Raw genomic sequence first — 13,861 nt, forward strand, 5'->3', positions numbered from 1 at the left:
TTTTTCTTAATGTCAGAAATTAGCGGAAAGATTTCCATCACAATTTCCTAAAACTGACAGTGACATCTTAAAACTTCATCCAATCAATGGTCGAAAAGTCAAAGATATTCCATTTACAAATTATTCGACTGATTGTTTCTGCTCGATTACATTTGAGTCAGGCTAGAGGACGATCACTTCACAGCAAGTATGGATAGGTGAAATGACTTCAGGCACAGTTTACTAATCTACATTGGGCATGTGAGTATTAATAGATTACAGCTGCAAAGATTAGTCAAGGAATCCATTATTGATCAACAGAAAATAAACTGGTAACAATTTCGATAATATATTAATCATTTATGTAATTTTTCAAGCAAAAATGCATATGCTTTTCTTACTGTTTTCTAGTGTTGTGGTGACCAAACGATTGGTTGATCAATTGAGAAAATAATCTACAGATAAATCAGTGACATGAATAATCATTAGTTACAGCTCTAATATAGGTGTTGACCATCTAGGCACTCTTCATGATGAATTGACTTTGAGCAGGATACTGATCAAGTATCTTCTAACTCATTTTAGCTGATTGCTGATGCCGATAGAGGCACATGAGTTTTTCCACCTAACTGCATAGAACATCAAGTTTCTCCCGTAATGGAATTGACACAGCACGCCTACTCTTTTTGTGATGGCCTACTACTGGCAGATATTGACCTAAATCACAATATTTTTCAAAATGTACTGAGTCACTGGGCTAAACAAGAAAGCTACTTTGACCTTGGTTACATGTAAAACATTTATTCTTGTGGAACAACTTGTCCCACTTTAAGAGGCTTAGATGATGCTCTTCCTGACCACAACCAAAACCGGAGACAATTTGACCTCTTGTAACTATAAAGTCACATAATTAAAGAGTCATTTTGCCAGCCCGTCATATCAGCAGGAATTTTCATGTTAAGACTGATGCCAATAATTCATTTTAAAGCCATTCTCTGCTGATACCGATGACCTGACAGTATTATATTGCATTCCTGCGCTTTCTCTTACTGTTAGTATTTGTTATAGTTAATCTGCTGTTCTCTGTTACTAACCAAGAAAAAACTCAAAGTACACACCAAATACATTTTTCCCAAAGGTGGTTTCTGTCACTGAAGGTCGTTCATCACCCTGATGTTTGTTCAAGAAATTGTTTTTGTGATAAGCTTATTTATGATAAAGTTATTTATTCTACAAAAAGGGGATTTTCCACCTTGATTGACAGCAAATGAAAACCAATCTGTGCGCTCACATTCAACGGAGCTTCTTGTGATTGGTCAGACGGGTGTTTTGGCAGGAACTCCCCCACCGCAGATATTGGTGGTATAGCTACCGTGCAGACTCCGGCTCTCAATGACATCACCATCGCAGGATGGCATCATCCATATCTCAGATATTTTTAACCTCACTGAGGCATTGCAGGGGTAAGAGGGGACGCGTCCTCCATCTTTACAGTCTATGGTGTGAATTAGGGCTGCAGCTATCGAATATTTTAGTAATCGAGTATTCTACTGAAAATTCCATCGATTAATCGAGTAATCGGATAAAACATATTTTTGTTTAGTTAAAGAGCAATTATAAATATACATGGGACAATAAGACATTTCACCTAACAATGAACCATTGGTTTCCTTTTTTAACTACCCAGTTAGCTTTATTATGTTTTTATTTTCCACCCTCATCACTCTGCAGCGCTGTGTTTTTACAGATTAAATAAAGCCTGTATGAAAGGCACGTTAGCCACGCATCCACAGTAGTCATAATTAATAGAAACCTAGCCCTCCGCAGGGCTAACGTTATGTTAGCAAGGTACAGTAACGTTAATCTCATTAATTAGCGCTACGTTAACTTCATTTTGCCTTGTCTCGGGTGACGGTCCTCCGCTCTCGGAGTAAACAGGGGGCCTTCGGTGGAGATGCTGCAGCATTGAAGACGTACTGTTGTGGTATGCAAGCGCTGTCTTACAGTGAATACACGCAGCAGTGTTCGCCTTGGTGTCCAGCTTGAAATGCTCCCACACTTTTAACATTTTCTGCCTTTTCTTTGTGCCTTTCGCTTTCGTCGCCTTCTTCGTCGTTACCTGTACATCCGTGGTTAAAACCAAACATATCCGCCGCCTCTTTTTTATTCCTTTACGTGCGTGACGTCAGCGCGTTGTGCCGCATTAAAAGTAGTCCGGGCGAAATACCATGCTTTGAGCTGGCAAAATTAAACGATTCCTCGAGGCAGAGAAAATTCCTCGATCATTTTTTGTAATCGAGTTATTCGAATTATTCGAGGAATCGTTTCAGCCCTAGTGTGAATGGTTATTGAGTAACGGGTTGCACCTTGTACGCTAGCCTCAGCCACCAATGTGTGAATGGGTGAATATGCAATGTAGTGTTAAAGCACTTTGAGTTATCAGAAGACTAGGAAAGTGCTACACAGGTGCAGTCCACTTTACACTTTGTCATGTTATAGCCTTAGTCTAGGCTATTTATCTTTTTAAAACAATTCAATAGTGTGCCATCAATGTCAATTTTTCCTGGTGATAACGAAAATGCTAATTAAAATTTGGCATTAAAGGTACTGTAATGTAGTGAGAAATCCCATTATAGTGACAACATTAAACTCTATTCCAAGTTTAATTCAACTCAAAGGCACAGTCTGATGGAGACATGATGAACAGTGTTTCAGTTTGGCCTGTTCTGGCTGATCTGAAGTGACCTGGTGTCTAATAAAAGCTGTCTGTACTAGTCCCAAATCCTGACTCAGCACAATGTGGGCAACCAGCATCTGTGTTCAGCCCAGGGCAGCAGGAGACGTGGCTTCATTCACCTCCAGAGGAAAAAGTTTCTGAGAGACCAGGAAGCAGCCTGACAAGTCTCGACTACCATGACAGGACACAACACAACCACACCCATCGTACTGAACCCAGAAGGCTGTTTAGTCTTTGTGAGCAGGCTGGAGGAGCAAAGTGCTGGTAGACATGACTGTGAGGTGACACTCAATCCTGGATGTCAGGGTGCAACTGGTGGAGTGAAGTAAAACTTATGCTTTCAGGCTGTTTCCATATGGGGACAAAGTTAGCTCGGTTATCCTAGCTTCTAGGTTAGTTAGCTTCAATCCAAGTAGGTCAGGCCACATTTAGAAAAGGACTATCAGCCCCACACATGGAGGATCACAAAGCACCGGTGAGGGCTTATTCTCCACAGCAACTCATTACAACACTGACACATGAGAGTGTGTGTGTGTGTGTGTGTGTGTGTGTGTGTGTGAGAGAGAGAGAGAGAGAGAGAGAGAGAGAGAGAGAGAGAGAGAGAGAGGGGGGCTCTTACCTATAGACAGCCTCTGGAAACAGGTTTACACCTTATAAATGCTCATACAGACACACGGGGATTAGCGTTCAGTCCAGAGCTTCGGTAAAATGTGCTTCATTCAGCTCCGAATTGTGGAATAGTGCTGGCTGTGTGTCTGAGGCATTTCCTGTTCCAGTTCTCCCAGTTAGCTTAGCTGGCTAAAGCTAACATGCCTCTGGAATGATTCACTGAGTCAGCGCGAGCACCGCGAGGCTTTTTTTTTTCTCCATGTAACGTCAATTAAGTATTAAAATGTCTACAATTGATTACTCACCGTGTGCGACAAGGGAGCTCCGACCAGAGTCTAAAGTGGCTGTTAAAAATCCCCCTGTTGGATGTTGTCCGCTGATGGAGAAACAGATCTGGGATCTGATGTGCTGTCCGCGGCTCTTCCGGCTCTCCCAGTATCCCGTTCTCTGCCAGCACTGACGTCACAAATGGGCGGGGATACGAAATCTTGGTTATTTCCATAGACTGTATATAAATATAAATACAGTATACATAAATATATATATAGCCTATGGTCATTTCTGACGCTTGAAAATGGACATCTGTCAGAAAAACACTAATCTCTCATTTACACTTTTATACATGTTAATATATTAGTGTTTTATAAATGCACACATATTAATGTTTTGTTTTTTTAAAAAAAAAAATTAACTTACATACTAGTTGGTACACTGCACTGTAGCATATGCATAGTTTTATAGGTTTTTTTACACACTTACACACTCAGCACATTATCCTTATTAAAATTTAGATTTTCACAGATTAGAGCTGATTGTATTTTACATTTAAGATTACACACTTACATACTGAGCATATTTAATTACATACTTTTTTACATATCTAAATATTTACATAATGTGCCAATTGTTTGCTCTTACTGTATTTCTATTTTCTGTTCTTATATATTTTTCATTCTTATTGGTGCTTATCGTTTATTCTACTTGCTATAATTCTCTATGCAGAGCTACTGTAACGAATCACAATTTCCCCTGTGCAATCAATAAAGTATCATAGAGGCTTTAGAGCCTCTATGATATTTCACATGAATTAAAGAATCTAAAGCCATATTATATACGTAGAGGAGTAAAGAGCAAAATGTTTCCCTCTGACTTGTAGTGGAATATAAGTAATAGACAGAAAATGGAAATACTAGAGTCAAGTGCAAGTACATAAAAAAGTGTACTTAAATACAGTACCTGAATAAATGTACGTCATTACTTTCAACCACTGCAACCAGCACATCCCCACAACCCTCAGAAAAGTCCGACCACAAACCAAAATACCTCTGAATTCACCATATCGGTTTTTGCTATTCAGGTTACTGTTTACTATAAAAGTGATTTTTCAGTGTGAAGGTGTTGGTTATTTTCGAGTATCTCTTTGGTTGGATTTGGAATGTCAGTGTCGATTTTAACCCAGTTATTGGTATGTGAAAACGCCAGGGACCCTGATGTGAATAGGCCTTTGGTGAATACAGGACTTATCACATCCTTACTGAAAAGTTAGATATTGTGTTGTTTGTTTTTGTAATATCAGTTTTGTTCTTTTGTTCATTGCTTACTGTATATATGTATAATGCCCTCAGCTGCAGTTATGAGTAGAGTGATGTTGTTAAAATGGAATTCATTACAAATTCATTTTTTAAAAATTCTGAACGAAAAAGAATATTTACATTTCATATGCCAGACAGCAGTGAGTGCTTACTTACCTCTTGCATTTATTTTTTTAGATTTTTAAGTAATTTAGATCACTTTTATGAAATAGATTGCTTTTCATGTTGCCATAAAAAAGGGTCTTTTTCTCTTTATCAGTTTAAAAAAAAACCCAAATTAAATCCCCTTTAATACCTCCACACATAACAGCAAAGATTGAGTCATCAATGGCCTGGAAACATATGTTGTGGTCATGCAACAAACCGAAGGGATATAGGGATGAAATTTATATCACTCTTAACTCCATTTTACTAGTACCAGGGTTCCCACAAATTTTCATGGACAAAATTTCAGAGCTTTTCCATGACTTTTCAAGGTCAAATAATAAATTTCAATTTTTTAAACGTATGAACTTCACTGTGTTTGCAGCACTTGCCAGCCTGGGTTACAGTACTTTTCTACAAACACACCCAGGAGAGTCTAGTTTCCTGCAAAATGTTGCCACACTAGCCTACAACACACACACACATGTAACCCGTCTTAAAAAGGAAGGCTTGGCTGGTATAGTCAAAATACATTCCCCCATATGGTACATTAAGTGGAAGGTTATCATTGTAAGATTACTGTAACAATTAATTTTACTGCACACAACAAAATTCCACAACTTTTCCAAAACTTTTTAATTATATTTTTTTTTTACTAATTCAATGACTTTTCCATTCCTAGAAAATGAGATTGTGAAATTTAATGACATTTCCAGGTCTTTCATGACCGTGGGAACCCTGAAGTACAGTTTCTCTAAGAACTAACGGTTGCTGTAGTAAGAGTTATCCCCTGACTGAAGGAACTGAAAACAGAGCTGCATCTGAGCAACTGCAGCCATGAAATGAATCTCTGATCTTTCAGTCATGGGCACAGCGCTTGAGGTTACTCCATAATATGCAAAAAATAACAGAGAACATGAGGCTCCAGAGAAGAAATTCCTGACGAGGGGGTTGCCAGTCATACTGTGAGGTGCAAATTATCTCTGATTTGACAAACAATTAGTTTTAAAAAAATTCCCTGTGAAAGGGTTCTCTCCCCATACCCTTTCCTCCTGCCCTGATCCCCAATAGCAGCCACTGACTGCAGGCTTGATTAGGACATCTGTGTCCTGTTATCAGATTGAAGCTGTCAGTCAAGTGTTTTTCTGTACTGTACCCACTGAAATGACTCAAAAACTGGGTTTTTATAAACCAGGCCTTGTGTTCGTTTTTGTATTTTGGTTCTTCGACACCTGGTTTATATTTAATCAACATGTATTGCTCTTTGTTCAAAAGAATCACTGTAATTGCTGAAGCCTGGGCTGAGGAGGGCTGGGGGGCTCAGCAGCCTGAGTTCCTCTGGCTGTGGCTGTGATTAGGCCCTGGCGACAAATATAGAACTGAGGAGTGAAGATCATCCGAGGGCTATCAATGAAGTGATTCATGTATGGCTGTTTGAGTTTTGCCAGCTGATCATTGATGTTGATCTCTAGGATGAGTTTGGCTGTTGTTTCCCTCTCGTGGATTTCCCTGCCCCTCTGAAGTGGATGAGTCCAAATAGGGTGGGGCCAGGAGGGGTTATTAGGACACCTGGGCTTTTGACTGGGGTGGAGGATTTTTTGTTTGCAGCCTGCTGAGAGGCTGCTGTCTTTTTCCTTTCAGTTGATTTTGCTTAAATTGTTTTTTTCTGTTTTTCGGTTATTTCTGTTTCAGTTGCAAGTTTTGTTAAAAAATGCCTGTTTTTTTTGCACTGCCCTCTGCCTCATGAATTTCTTTAACTCAAGAGCCAGCCAGCCACACCAAAGACAGTCCCACATTTTGTAGAGGTGCTGTTAGCAACCTTACATCCCCTTTAAATTAGACAGGTGTCCAAACTTGTTTGAATGGGGGCAAGATAAGATGATGTGAAAACACCTGGTGGGCAGCTGCTTCCTGCATCACAGGGGTTGTAAAAAAAAAAAAAAAAAAATACAATCACATACAAATGAGACAAAGACAGCTGATTCATTTTCAAGAAGAAAAAAAAGGTATTTGTAGTTCCTACTTGGTGCATGTCTACAAACTGTGACTGTTCTGCCATTGTGAGGTGAACAAAATAATGCAAGATGATTTTGCTTGATTAGCCAGTATTGTGTTCATTATATAGTACATTTTGACAGACATGCCAAAGGCTGTATAAAATCTGTCCGAGGGCCACAACTGGCCCCCAGGCCAGACACGACTGCCTATGATACAATGTTACATAAGAGTAAAACATGAAAGGGGAAGCTGAAATTTCCCAGGAAGTTCCTGTCAAGAACAATGGCAATTTAGTACCAAATACAGTAAAAACAATAATTTCCAAAATAGTACATCAGCATTCAATCCTTAACAATTTGTTGCTGAAAACTTTATTCTACAAAGATGTTGAGTTGTATTCTTGCCTGTAGACAAGTTTCACTTTTTTGCACATTCAGCCGACCTGCTGTGCACTGACTAAAAGACTCCCTGCTAAGACTAACTATAAGCAGCATTGTTTATTTGGAAGTGTACAGACTGAACAATGTCTCAATTGTTGCTATCATTAATACCAAATTACACAGTTTATACAGGAAACTTTTAGGAAATTGTTTGGAAAGTATAAAGACCTGTGAAAAAAGAGCAAAGCTGACATTTCCAACTAACTCTGTCCGCTTGTAATTGTAGTGCACTCTGAAAACAGTCAGGTGAGGTGAGTTTGCATCTGAATGTCATGACAAAAGGCTTTCAGTCACAATCAACAAGGAGCCTATTATAGAAAGTCTTACTTATGTTTACTAACTTATGTATTGAAGCATGGACACTTTTCTTGAATTATTCTGCCCGGTCCTCATGTGAGTGAGTAAGCAGGGGACCACACTGGGTGCAGGTGTGTATCTTACACATGCATTGAAGTCTGACGCAATACTACTACTGCTAAGTGCTGCTTGTTCCTGTCTGTCAGTGTGTTTTTAGTCTGGGTAGACTGTAAAACTGAACTGCCCTTCTGGGATAAATAAAGTTGTCTGAATCTGAAAGAGGGCTGTCGAGAAGCAGGACAGGAAAAAGAAAGAGATTCTCCAAAGACAAGCTTCAGTCTTTTTATCTGCAGTGGAAAATAAGTTTCAGTATTTTATTGAAAGTAAGCAATAAATAATATTGTGATAAAAATAGTTTATAAGTACTCAGACTGTACATCATTGTTACAAGATGAGAAGATTCAATGGGAAGAGCAGGAATAAAACAGCAACATGATTTGCATTGTGCATAAATGACTACATCACACAGAGAAAATAAGTTTTTCTACTTGAAGCTTGAGCTACATGTAGGGTAAAAGAAAACTCTTCGGTTCCTTCTCATTTGCTATAAAAACTCATGGTGGAACCTGTGTTGGGAGCGCAGACAGGACAGACATGGACATGAGGAGCTTTGCTACATTCACAGGAGCAAACTGGGGCCTCAGCTCTGAACTGACAAAACACAATGTGGCTGAGTAAGAATAAATAACAGCTGACAGAGAGGAGTTAAGAAACAATAAGGCTTGATATGAAATCTTCATACAAAGTGTTATTTAAAAAAAAAGATTTGTGGGTGGATCACACCGCCTTGAGGGTTATCTAGTCACAGCGGGGATCGACTGAGGCCTCAGTGAAGTTGGTCCATCGAAGGAGTTGCCACACGTTTGACTCATCCGTACATTTCAAGTTCTCCGGTACAAGCGAGTGTGTGTGTGTTCCTCCAGAGGTGAGGGAGGTTGGCTTTTGTTAAAGGGACGAGCTGGGTGTGGTAGGGTGGGGATACGTGGAGAAGTTTCCACATGCAAGGTCAACTGGAGAGCACCTCGAATTCTGTTTTCATTGCATCCGAAAAAAGCCCTCTTATTTTTCTTTTTCGCTACTGTTATATGGCTTTAATTCTTAAATTCAAGAGTTTCATTTTGGTTTTGCAGATATGTAAAATAAAGAATAGAAAAGGAAAATATTCGGTGTGTTTCACATGGTATCTGTTGTCACCATCGCCTGGCTTGCCAGCAGTTATTTGAACGGCGATGGTTGACTCACAGTGTAGAGCAGTTTGTGAAACAATTCCAGCAATTTGTCTGATATTCACACATCCATTGACCTAAGAGCTGTATTTACACAAAATCACAGGTGATAAGCTACAAAAATTACAACAGTTAAAAAGGGCAAAGGATATGAATTAAGTTATATCACATATCAAAGTCACTTAAGCAGAATTTCAATGATTAGAATTCAAATTCAAAGAGAGGAAAAAAAAACATACATCTGGTCAATAGAATCAGGATTATAAAAAGATTAGATAAAATGTCTGCTGGTAGAAATATACACACTCCAGACCATTGAAACATTCAGTTACATACATCTGAGAGCTGAGCTTAATATGGGCACAGTGGAGAAATGTTTCTGTTTTTAGAAAGGGGGTTGATTAAGGGGAGAGAGGCAAAAGGGATTACATGGTAATTCTAAAATCAATTAAATGTCCCATTGGTTTACATAAATATAATAACAAATGTAGATAAATCTAAAAAGTTTCCACTAGGGATACTGAGATTGGTGAGTAAGGTCTTTCTCTGTGATGACAACAAAAACATCTTTTTAGTGTCCTTGCAAGTCATTTCAGTTCATCATCCTGGTCTTGAATGCAGGGAATTCCCCCTCATCCTCTGACCAGCGGTTACCTATAGAAATAATGAGGATAAACTGAGAAGAGGAAGAGAGAGATGGACGGACACGAGAGGAGAAGCAGGACAGAAGCCGTGGGTGGGTGGGGGGAGTGACGAAGGGAAACAGAGGAGAGGCGTACAACATGCGTTATTGAAGCTGAGTACAGAACAAGACAGCTGCTTTCTGCCTGGAAAAAAGAGAGAGGAGCACTTTTGCAGTGAGATAAGAGCCAAACTGTATGCCAGTGATACTCAACTTGCAGCCTGCAGACCAAATCTGGCCCCCAATAGGGTGACACCCCCCCCCCAAACCATTTTCCAATTCACAATAAAAAAATAAGCATCAAAGTAAAGCTTGTTTGCTTGTTTATCAAAAAAGTGCCAGTGGAGGATCCCCCGCATCCCTGCTAGAGGTCCTAGCTAAGCCCCTAATGTCCTAAAATCCTCAAGCTGTCTTAAAATCTTAGAAATATCCTAAAATCTAAGAAAAGTCTAATCCTAAATCAAATCCTAATCCAATTCCTATGTCCTGAAGTCCTAAAAATGTCCTAAAACAGGAGAAACATCCTAAAATCCTTTCAATGTCCTAAAATCCTAGAAATGTCCTAAAATATGAGAAACATCCTAAAATCCATGAAATGTCCTAAAAACCTAGAAACGTCCTAAAATGCCCCTGTCATTTTGCATAAGTGGAAGCAAAGCAAGCTGAGTATCCCTGCTAAATGCTTTGAGTGTACACTGGTTTCTATATTTCACAGTTGATGTGTGTTATCTTACCGTTGTATGTTAACAAGAGTAGGTCCTGACTGTGGCAGTGTCCAGCCTCTGTATAGACTGACTTCCTGTGTTTCCATGTTGGCAAAATAACATGCAGAGACATGCCGTTAGTCACAGCATGATAACAAACAGCACAGCAGAAAAGCCATTCAGGAAGAATCAAGAGTATATGAGGAATCTGGGCTGATTCAGGGCCCGTCACACAAGTTCTACTTGAGTTAAGTAGCTGCAGTGATGGAGCACATTACACACAAACACACACACATGCACACACGCTCACACTTCTGCTCACCGTCCATCGGGCTCCTCTTTGGCTGCGTGGAGGGAGATGCTGTGCTGCCACCAGTCACTCGGAAGTTGGCGGGCAGGGTGTCAGATGCACCCAAGGACATCCCCCTCATGTCTTTGGGCCGAAACTTCTTTCTCCATGAGGGAGCTCGGCGGAAGTTCTTATCGTCATCCTGGATGAAAGGTGATGAAGGAAGAGGAGGGTGGAGAGATCAAGAGAGGTGCGTCAAAGAGAGCTTGGTTTCAAACATAATACATCATTTCTCATTCAGTTTATGTTGTTGGCAAGTGTGTGGTGTGTCTTTGTTTGTCACCTCTTCCATTCTCCTGTCTGTGCCGATGGCAAGCAGACTGTTGTATTCACGCTCCAGAGTTGCTCTGGCCTAAAACAGGGAGACAAGAGAAGGAAAAACACAGACTGTTAATGAAACACTGGATACATGTACATGTCTTTATGTACATGGATATGAATGTCCTTACTTTGTTCTTGTTCCTCACACAATGCTATAAACTAGAAACACTGCCATGCATTTGTTTGCCTCCGTGCACTGGTCAAGTTGCACTTACAGATAACATCCATGTCTGTGAAAAAATGGATGCTTCACACACATCTTCCCCCCAGCATCACACAACATCTCTACAATCAGCACAGTTTCAAGGTGGAAACCCAAAATTAGTGTTACCAACACAGGATGTGACCAAATGTCTCCCCTGCTGTTCCTGAGGTATGATGCTGAGTAATGCCAGTGAAGTGTGTGAGTTGGCGACCAGCTGAGAGGCTGTGTGTACCTGTGTGTTCTGCGTGGGGATCTGCAGCAGCAGGGCCAGGGTGTTGTGATCGAAGGTTTCATCCAGGGCAAACAGCGCTCCATGGACTCCGCTCTCATAGAGGTTGCCACTGTACTCTTTGAGGCCGATGGACTGAACCCAGCTAATCACACGCTCATTACTCCACACCAGCACCTCTGAGGTGACACAGACACAAATTCAGCATGAGCATTATGAATTGATATTTACTAATGGATATATGCATATTTATAACATGTTAACATTTTAACATCTGGATTGATATCATTCTTCTTGTGCTGCTTTCAGACACCTTTCATAAGCATTTAAACCTCTGATATCTGACAAAATGGGTTTGTTACCTTTCAAAAACATAAAGGTAATTTACTTGTAATTTTTTTAATTTATTTTTTTTAATTTTCTTTCTAATTGTTGGTCCACTTCTTGTTACGTTGCCCCTCACCCTCTTCTCATAAATAAACAAACACACACACATACACACACACACACACTCACACACACTCACACACACACACACACACACACACAAACACACGCACACTCTCACACTTGCTTTGACGATGGCGGTGCAAGCAGATGGAGTAGCAAGTAGCTCCTGAAATTCTTGCTACTTTTTCTATATTTTGCTATATTTTTTCAACTCCATGGCCCCTTCTGCTGAAGCATGACTTTCCTACGATATAGATGCACTCATCAACATCGGTAAAAGTTGTGTGGGGCTCGGACAGAGTGCAGCAGACTGCGAGAGGATCAGCACAAATAGCATATGCCGAGCTGCCAGTCAAAGCAGAGGGGAGAAACAAAATCGAAAGTGCCGGACAAAGCTTTGCAAAAGACACAGAACACTGTCTTAAAGTGCGATTTAAAGAGGTAAAGTGAAGTGTTTGCATGTATGACTTTATCTCTGGACTTCAGCTGAGCTCATGAATCAGCTGTCTGTTACCTTTCAGCTCCAGCTGAGACTCTTCCCTTCTCCTCTCCAGCTCCTTCCTGTCATAGTTGAGCCTCCTCAGAGACATCACTCCACACTGAAAGCTGTTCCTGTTGCACACATACAAAGACACTGTTGTTTATTTCAGGGTTTCAGGGTACATTAACAAATGAAATTCAAGGACTTTACAGTACTTTTCAAGCAATTCTTTTTTTTTTTCATTTTCAAGAACTCTACTAGAAGTATTGTATTAATTATCAAATATTTAAATTTTCAAATATACATTTTTTTTTTAAATTTAAACAAATTATGTGATGGACAACTCTCCTTCCAGTAAAGGGTTACTCATCATATTCCTTTTAGGCATAACTGTGATATCTTTTTATCAAAACAATCCAATACAAAGAAAGTTTTTATCTTATTCAAAGAAAGTTTCCAGCCAGAGCAAGTAACCCAAGAAACTCACGACAACTGTGACGGTGTCCTTCTGCCTGCCCCTCATCTACTTACCCTCTGCACTTTATGCCAATTGTTTTGAAAAATGTCAATGCGCAACGTTAGCTTGTGGAATCCTCCACCAGGTTCTTCCCTATGCTGCAATATGGCCTTGTTTATGGCTCAGAGGAATTAGCTACATCAAGCTGTGAATACACAGACATTTCTTGTTATCTTGGAGAAATTAATTCTTTATTCTGGTCTCTTCGGCACATCTATATTGCATTATATAGCATTGAATAATACAACGCCGGTGTTATCATTTAAAGCTGGGAGGCACAGTTTAGTTTTGGCGTCACTGGGAAAAAATCCCATAATAACCTTTGAGCATATTATGATTTAAGGGGTCTGAGAGAAAACGAGATTTCTGCTCCTCCTCTTGGCTCCTCCTGGCTATGTTTTGAGAAAATCTAGCTTGTAACAGGAGACTTCAGCTAATCACAGGTCACACAGAGAAGGTGTTCCCATCGGCTGTTCTACAAATGCAGATGCGCATATATGTCCTTTCAGTGAAAGCCTAATTCAGTCGTGGAGAATCCTACAGAAAATGTAATTTTTGCTTTTATAGGTCATATGATACTAAAGCTATGCGAGTCGTCCTCTAATCAGAAAGTCAGCGATCCGATTAACGGCTCCTCCAGGCAACATGTCAAAGTATCCTTGTGCAAGATACTGAATCCCAAATTGTTCCTTATGTGCTTGTGTTGTACGTCGCTTTGGATAAAAGCATCTGCTAAATGAAATTGTAGAATTGTAGAATGTGCTATTACATACTGAGTAGCAGGTGGCACCTCGTGCAGTAGCCTCGGCTACAAGTGTGTGAATGTGAGTGTGAATGGGTG

General features: G+C 40.0%; 2 protein-coding genes across 12 annotated transcripts in view; both read right to left on the minus strand.

Annotated features, from left to right (window-relative positions):
• Positions 1-3,790, minus strand: part of cttn (cortactin) — a 38,861-nt gene extending 35,071 nt beyond the window's left edge. For all 4 annotated transcript variants that reach the window (XM_088081338.1, XM_042484884.2, XM_042484876.2 and 1 more), the window contains exon 1: positions 3,631-3,790. The gene's annotated coding sequence lies outside the window, so the exon portion shown is untranslated. The remainder of the gene's footprint in view (positions 1-3,630) is intronic.
• Positions 3,791-8,129: 4,339 nt separating this feature from the next.
• ppfia1 (PTPRF interacting protein alpha 1) overlaps positions 8,130-13,861 on the minus strand; it is a 66,024-nt gene continuing 60,292 nt past the window's right edge. For 5 of the 8 annotated variants that reach the window (XM_088081351.1, XM_088081355.1, XM_088081343.1 and 2 more), the window contains 5 exons: positions 12,537-12,634; positions 11,576-11,751; positions 11,101-11,169; positions 10,791-10,959; positions 8,130-9,736 (listed from right to left, as the gene is read on the minus strand). In XM_088081351.1, coding sequence (XP_087937477.1) covers positions 9,675-9,736; positions 10,791-10,959; positions 11,101-11,169; positions 11,576-11,751; positions 12,537-12,634 — 574 coding nt within the window. In that variant the 3' untranslated portion in view covers positions 8,130-9,674. Of the gene's footprint in view, positions 9,759-10,498; positions 10,564-10,790; positions 10,960-11,100; positions 11,170-11,575; positions 11,752-12,536; positions 12,635-13,861 lie in introns of all 8 variants that reach the window. The other 3 variants (XM_088081346.1, XM_088081359.1, XM_088081349.1) reach the window with 2 other exon arrangements.

The sequence above is a fragment of the Plectropomus leopardus genome, chromosome 1, assembly GCF_026936395.1.
Source record: "Plectropomus leopardus strain MGB_pleo_1.0 chromosome 1, ASM2693639v1, whole genome shotgun sequence".
Lineage (NCBI taxonomy): Eukaryota > Metazoa > Chordata > Actinopteri > Perciformes > Serranidae > Plectropomus > Plectropomus leopardus.